General features: G+C 48.8%; 3 protein-coding genes across 3 annotated transcripts; all 3 read right to left on the reverse strand.

The window, feature by feature from the left end:
• Window positions 1-1,517: 1,517 nt before the first annotated feature.
• VPS27 (ESCRT-0 subunit protein) lies at window positions 1,518-2,807 on the reverse strand (the record flags this gene model as incomplete). Its single annotated transcript, XM_019131248.1, has 1 exon — window positions 1,518-2,807. A coding segment is annotated over one exon (1,290 nt), but the record flags the coding sequence as incomplete, so codon positions are not given.
• A 556-nt stretch (window positions 2,808-3,363) lies between these two features.
• On the reverse strand, window positions 3,364-4,343 carry ROT1 (Rot1p). The gene has a single exon (XM_019129057.1). The coding sequence runs from the start codon at window positions 4,221-4,223 to the stop codon at window positions 3,489-3,491; it is 735 nt and encodes a 244-aa protein (XP_018984812.1). The 5' UTR covers window positions 4,224-4,343; the 3' UTR covers window positions 3,364-3,488.
• Window positions 4,344-6,643: 2,300 nt separating this feature from the next.
• Window positions 6,644-7,315, reverse strand: HGC1 (cyclin; the record flags this gene model as incomplete). Its single annotated transcript, XM_019131291.1, has 1 exon — window positions 6,644-7,315. A coding segment is annotated over one exon (672 nt), but the record flags the coding sequence as incomplete, so codon positions are not given.
• Window positions 7,316-7,613: the final 298 nt, after the last annotated feature.

Here is a 7,613-nt window from a genome sequence, read left to right on the forward strand (position 1 = left end):
ATTTTACCTCTAACATTTTCATCTGGAAACTTTCAACCAATTTGTTTTTAATTCACCCGCATCAGGAAATACAAGCCTCCTGAGCTATGTCTCCTAAGCCAAACCCCTTAAACTATACCTCTTCGGCTAAACCTCCCAGACACTGATGTACTAGCGAGAAATCACCCCATTGCACGCGTGAAAGAGAAGTTAGTGTCTCGGTAACGTATTCCTACATGCACGCGGTTCGGCTATATTTACCACTGGACTAGGGAAGAAAATTGTTTTAGGAGTCCGTGGAAACAGGTACTTGGTTAGCGCGACGTCTAAAGTCGCACATTTTAGGCCTGCGTTTAGCTCGACTAATGCAGGGCGGGTGGCCAGGCCTCGTACACCCTAGTTTATGTTTCAAGGCTCACCTGATTTTAGTCCATCTAAAAACAACCACGAGTGCTGCCAGATAGCCAATTACTTAAGGCAACTAGCAGTTATCTTAGACGCGCCTCGATACGCTATGGTATGCACTCTGACGTATTCTCAAATTTTGGATACTGTAAAGGTTGAACACAGCAATACGCCAAGAGTTCAGGCCTTAACGGTATCCTAAAAATTTGGACCCTTCCACGAGTAGGGCAGTCTTACAACCATGTTGTTGATATTAGATCGTATCTGAAGTTGCCAAATTCGTCAAATGGTGATAAATATTAATTCCCTCGTATTTCAGGGGTAGGCGGCCCCTAAATTTCTGGAATTCTTTTTTGCGGTCACATGGGATGGAGTGGGAGGCTTTCACTGACTGGACGAATCTATAACTGAAAGGCCTAAATTCGTAGATTGTTCGCAAAAGAAGTACTTGAAACATCAATTCAGATATCCCCACCGGTGCTAAGGTGTAAACTCAGTATATTTATCGAATGCCATTGTGGTAATGGCAACTGTCGGATCTGGAACATACACATCACCTCACCTCTTTGTGTACCGGTATCCTAAAGCTATACAAACTCAGCATGACACCAAAATGTTATTAATTCATAGTCCATACGTCGCTATAATTCAATCAAGGAAGGCTCCTCTTTCCGCACTGGTTCCTCTTCCGGATAGCCGTACAGTGGCAACTCGGGCATAGCTGGCAAGCTGGGAACCGTGGGGAAACTTGGAAGCCGAGCACTAGCCACTGGAGAATTGGCCACCAGAGAACTTGGAACGGGCGCGCTTGCAACGGGTGCGCTTTTAAATGGTACGTTTGGTGCCGGGGCGCTTGCAAATGGTACGCTTGGTGCTGGGGCGCTTGGAACAGGCGGAGGCAGATAGACTGGGGCCTCGGTTACATTCTCATCCTGAATAGGAGCATCATCAGCAAAAATCGGAGCGGTGGGTAAGGCAGCATTCACTGGATGGTAGAAAGGCGGAGCAGAGGGAATGCGCAAGGCCTGTGCTCCCTCGCCCGTGGCCTGGGGATAGATCTGAGTCGGGACATGCAAGGTTTGCGACAACTCCTGGGGATAGCTGTAGCTTTGTGTTGGCTGGTACTGGAGTGGCTGGGAGGAGACGCGGTGGTTTTCATAAGCACGGGCTAATTTCTGCTCCAACAACTGATCGTATAAGCGCGAAATTGTGTGCAACTTGTTGTTCAACTCCAAAAACATCTCATACTTGGCGATGGCGTCGTTTAATGCGCGCGAAGACTTTGGCTTCAACACCGCAACCTGTGTATGCAACGTCTGCAAGTTTCGGTCCTTAATGACGGCATCTGGCGGGCCATTGGCAAGGTTTTCCACCAACGAGGAAAACAACGTGATGGAGTCCTCCTCCTCCTGGGAAAGCGTAGCATACAGTGGCTCCTGGACTGTCTGGGATTGAAACGTCAGAGGCTGAAAGCTTTCCGGGTGATTATTTGTTTGGTAGAGCGCGGTTTCGGTAGGTACATACGCGTTGTACAAGCCCTTTGGTTGGGATTGCTCTTCGTACACCCGCAAACTGGCAGCAATCGCGGCCTTCATGTCCGCATCATCTTCATCCTCACACACCGGCTCGGGCTCATACTCCGTTCCCAGTTCGCGTAAACTCAATTCAATGGCCCTTCTCAATTCCTCGTCATCGGATTCAACCGGTTCTCTCCTGGAAGGCTTTCCCTTCCCGCTTCCTCCGCTCTTGCCGCGCTTCCGATTTCTCTTTTCATAGCATCCGTCACATACCCTCACTGGCTCGTTAATCCCCACGTCAATCAACGCCATGTTGTGCGCAGAATGTTCCTGGCAGAAAACGCCCCCGCACGACCGGCAGTGGTGCTTGCGGTTCACAAACGTGAACGGGTCGGAGCAGATCATGCAGACATTGTCGTCAATCCAGTCTGGAGCGGTTTCTGAGTTGATAAAGCCCTCGTTAAACACGGCCTGTAGCGGCGGAAACTCGTAGCCATCGGCCCGCAACTCCGCGCACGTTTTCTCGACCAACCCCAACTGGAGTTGGCCCTTGAAAGCAACGCTCCATTCCTGGAGAAGCTGGAGGATTAGCAGGGCAACAAGTGGGTTTGTGTCATTGCGATTGAGCAAAATCGTCAATGTCGTGATCATTTCCTTGGACGCCACTTCCACGCAGAACTGGAACCCCGAGTTCTTGACACACGTATCGATGAGCTTGAGGGTAGAAAGCTGGACGTTTGGGTTCTTTGAATTTGAGGTGAGTCGCTTTTTTAAGCACCGCATCGCAGTCTTTGGCTCAATGGCCTTGCTGCGGATGATGTCTGTGATCTCAAGCGAAACGGCAATGTCCAATTCGCCGTTGGGGATCAGTTCCGAGGTGGCCTCCGCGATCTTCCCCTCAAACTCTGAAGCTTTGTTTGTAGAGAACCAGGACATGTTGTAGGGATCTGATTGATAGTGAGTATTGGCGGGTATGGTCTTTGAGGTCTGATCTGGTTGTTGATCTAGGGATGGCGTTGGCAAAAGCGATAATGGCGGTAAGAAAAAAGGTGTGTGTACCGGGGTGGTGCGGCGGTATTTCCACAGTGGCGCAGCCGCGCGAGACAGCGCCAAGCTAACCTGAATCCTTGGTAGATGTTCGTGTGCGGTAGAATGGTATGGAACACTGCGATATTGCTTACAAATGAAAAGGGGAATGAAAAATGCTCTAAGTATAGCGTCGTCGCAGAGTGAGCCCTACACGGTTCTTGAATGCGACTGTAGCTTATTAGCTCTAGCGCCTATTGATCTTCGATCAGGCTAATGGCGTAACCGAAGCGCGGCTCAGCTAGTACAATTAACGGTATCATTATTTTAGGTTATAGCCAGGCTCAAATTCAAAACTATGGGTTATAGACAGCCCGGAGGGCTATAATGAATCGCCCATCTCCAATTCAGTAAAGATATATTCATACGTATCCTTTAGTCCAAATCTTTATATTAAGTTAATTTAATTGCTGCTTTTTCTTCTTGCTCTTTTTTACTTTACATGACGGACCGCTACGGCGTTACCACCTTTGAAGTACCGATATAATATTGATATAGCACTTAAAAGACACTCCCGATGGTTAAGAGAATGACACCACAGCCAATCATCCCCAAGGAAGCCATAACCAAACCGGAGTGTGACTCCTGTTTCTTGACAGCGTTGGTGCGTGCGCGGTTCTCCAAGCTGCGCCTGACGTTTCTAAACTTGGCGACAACACCGGTGGCTGAGGCGTGGGCTCCGTCGGTCGGGTTCATCGTGATGGTAGGCAACATCATTGGAGGTCTGTAAGCTAAGTACAACGGCTGCATCTTCGAGCCGTCAAACTGGTATAACTGCAACTTGTATCTGCCGTGGTACGCATCAATAGACACTTCATAGCTCTTGAAGACCAATACCTGCTCATATCTAGAGTATACAGACACACCATTGTCGGAGCACGGCATGCTTAACAACTGCCGAGAATCGACGGCAAAAGGTGTGAGGATGAGCGACCCGTTGCTCAACGTCTCGAATTTCCCATGCTGGAAGATCAAGACGGCAGACGGGCACGAGTGGTTCTTTGCGTTCGACGTAATCTGATATGCCGCCTGCTCAAAGAAGCCGTCGTCTGTGAAGGAGTATGAGAGGCCTGGTAAAGCTGGCTCGATGAGTAACTCATCCACGGGGTCATAGAACCCTGGGCCCGTGAAAACCGTGTTGGATTTGGACGACCAGGTGCCTGTCAAGCTAAACTCGTCATCCGCTAGGACGGGGAGCAAGCAGAAGAGAAGCGAAAACGCACAAAAAACCTTCATGTGTAGCTGTGTATATGTGTTAAAATGAGAAACTAGGAGTAGTAAAGGGACACTTATATGGAAATAACAAAATAAGCGTTCGGGTAAAGACGGTGGAAAAGTATTCTGATAATTGATCCCGACTTTGCACCGCGTTTCTTTTCCGCGCCCAGATCTTTTGGCAGCCAAAAAAAAAAGCCTGCTAAGGTAAGTGCAAACGCTCCGCCTCAACGCGTAGTTATCACGTGACCTGTCACACCGTAGTCCTGAAAAGAAAGGCTAGTTCTTACTGAGGAGTCTCCAGTCTGATACTAATTGCCTGTACGATGACGAACTTGATATTTCCAAGTGTCTAAATATAATATTTCACATTGCACTCATAGACTTTCTCCTGTTTCTCCCTGTAGACGTGCTAACACCTGTGTTTACACGCTTTATACATATCAGGATGCCGGTACCTGATAACCGTATAGCTAAAATCATCTTAAGTACCACAAGATATTGGAGACCTCCCTTCAAATAAGGTCAATCAAGTATCGATATAGTGGGTTAATGGCAGACGGCAGTATTGATGCCATTTTCGCTCATTGCCCTTGGGCCCGCATACCCTTTTTTACAAAGCTACTCTAGACGAGCCCTAAGGTGTACGCAAGGATATGTACTGAGTTACTGCTAGCTGACTTGGCGCTACATCATTCCAAACCCTGTTAAACGAGACTGTTCCAGAGTATGTGTATTTAAACGAGTCGGAGCCTCTAGTCTGTAAAGATCAAGAGAATATGGAGCTGCCAAGGTCTAGACTGATGTCGACGGGTAGGTTTAAGCTAGATCTATTCCAGGAGTAATTGTTGAAAAGCACTAATGCCTTTCGCCATAAAATTCCACAATTTACATTAATTTCATCCTCACATGGCTCGGTATTTAATGTACGGCACAGATATTTTTGGTGCTAATTCACGTTGCTGGCCTACCATGTGGTATTTTATGAAATACGAGAGCCATGTCTGGATATGTAGAATAGCCAGTTTAAGAAGGATTTCCCGTGTATGGATTGAGGGTCTCGGATATGTAGATCTTTGGCTCGGGGCGGCATTCGGTTTCTATTCTTGTGATAGACTCTGTAGTATAATGCCTGTCTAGGATAAAATACAAAGAGCTCGTTAGGCTCTGTTCCATTCATACAAACCATGCTTTTCGGTGATCCTAGCACACACGAAAATGCAGTCATGGATTAGCCAGGTGCTGTAAGCAGCAAGATCTGCACCTTGTCGTGTCATATAACTTCTACATCCGAGCTCATCCAAGACTGATTATCATGGCGGAAGGTTCCTTTTGATTGCCGCTCCTGAGCAAACTCGTCTACTACAGCCCAAATAACGGCAACTTTGTGAATGCCCATGGCCGACTATCTCTACGGCAGATTTTTTTCAAATCCCTATGGGTGAAGTTATTGGTAAACACGATGGCTCCGTAGGAGATGCTAAATGAAAACTCACAGAGTTTTAACTAAAAGATAGTGAAGTGAAGAGAAAGTTGTGCGAAAAGAATGAGGGGTATAAGAAATGACTGGGATGAGGTGAAAAGCGCAACATGCAAATCGGCTATGTGTTGGCTATTTTCTGAGAGTACTGCTTCTGCTGGTAGGACTGCTTCTGCTGGAGATTTGGCGGGGGCATGGACGACTCTGGAGTGATGGGGCTGTTGGCGGAAGTTACAGGGGTGTAGGGCGCGACGGCATGCCTGAAACCGGGCAAAGGAGGGCCACTGCCCATGTAGGGACTGTGGCAGTAGTTCTGGGAGAATCGGCGCAGGGCACCGACCATGGGAGAGTCAAAGGTGGCGGGAGAGTGGAGGTAGTGGGGCGACCTAACAGTCTTCTGGCTCAGCAGCGTCTGATCCTGCAACAACTTGAGCTCGTAGCACTTCTGAACAACCTTCTTAATGCCCTTTAACTGCGATGTAAAGACATTGGCCATGTAGAAGAACTCAAAGTGCTCCAAGACGCCAGTGACGAGCGCCTTCTTGAGTCGCTGCTTCGCCTCAAACGAAAGGCGGTGCTTCAATGGCTCCTCCTCCGTGGTTACGCATAAGCGCGGCTTGGTCCTGGGGAACGGGCTAGAGAACCGCGATGGCGGCGATACCGCCAGGTAGGAGTAGTCTGTCTCAAAGAAGAAGTCGTCGTCGTCGCCCGAGTAGGACGAAGCGGAGGACGATGAGGCAGCAGACATGGAGCGCGCGTAGGAAGAGGCCGAAGAGATGATGGAGGGAGCGCCAGAGGGCGACAGTGGTGAATCCAGGCTGTAATCAGCGCTAGTGCCGAGCCTCACCAAGTCGGTGACATTAAAAGCGGTGTTTTGGTAGCACAAGTCATAAGAGTTCAACTCGAGTAACTCGTTTATCAACTCCTTGATGACCAAGGCGGTGTGGTAGCACGAAACATCAATCATCTCGGGCACAAACAACGCAACATAGCTCATGAACTGTTTGATTTTGTAAACCTCGTACTGGTTGTCGTCTACGAGACAGTGCTGGTTGTCGGTGATGGTCAACAAAAACTCATCCACGTTAGGGTCGTGGAGCTCCCAGTTCAACGTCTGGAGGATATGCAACTCCATCTGCACGAACATGCCCTCATCGTAGTTGCATGACTTGCCGCACAACTTGACAAATTCGATCAACTTTGGCAAGCGAAAGTTCAGGTCCCGCGTGGGAAGCTCAGGCTTGTTTTTGAGGAGGATGTTGGAGTGTGGAGCGTAGGAGGACTGGTGGTAGCCCCCGGTGATCTTAGCCGCAAGCCACAAGCACGTGCAGACGACGAGCTGGGACTGGTCGCCGAGCACAATGCGCTTCGAGCAATAACGGTCAAACAACTTGACAGCCTTGAACGTCACAAACGGTGTGATCTTCAACTTCATCGCGATCTTGAACAAGAACTCAATCAACTTGATGCGGAAGCCGAGCGAGATCTCGGGCTGCTGCGTCAAGAGCTCGAAGTTTGCCCGAAACTTCTGCGACATCTCATAGTTGTATTGTAGAGTTTCAGAGGCATACTCATCCGTCTGTTTCTTGTGATTGAGGATCTCCAGGTAGTTCAACGCCCGTGGGTACAGCTTCGCTGTGCACTCATGTGTGGACGCATATGCAGAGGGTGGCGCAGGCGCAGGCGGCGCGGCGCAGACTGGTTTCCGGTTGGTGCCCATCTTTGGAGGCTTGAACAGGAAACGGGGGGATGCGTTCATCATGGTTTATGTCTAGGAATGCAGAAAATGAGTAGGTAGTGGCAAATGAACCGATTGCGAGTGGAATTACGGGTGAAAAAGGAGCAGCGCAAAAAGATGAACAAATGAAAAAGGAGCAGCGCAAAGGATGAACTGATGATGAAGAACAGATGGCAAATGGGAATGAATAGAG

This window comes from Babjeviella inositovora, assembly GCF_001661335.1.
Source record: "Babjeviella inositovora NRRL Y-12698 unplaced genomic scaffold BABINscaffold_7, whole genome shotgun sequence".
Classification (NCBI taxonomy): domain Eukaryota; kingdom Fungi; phylum Ascomycota; class Pichiomycetes; order Serinales; genus Babjeviella; species Babjeviella inositovora.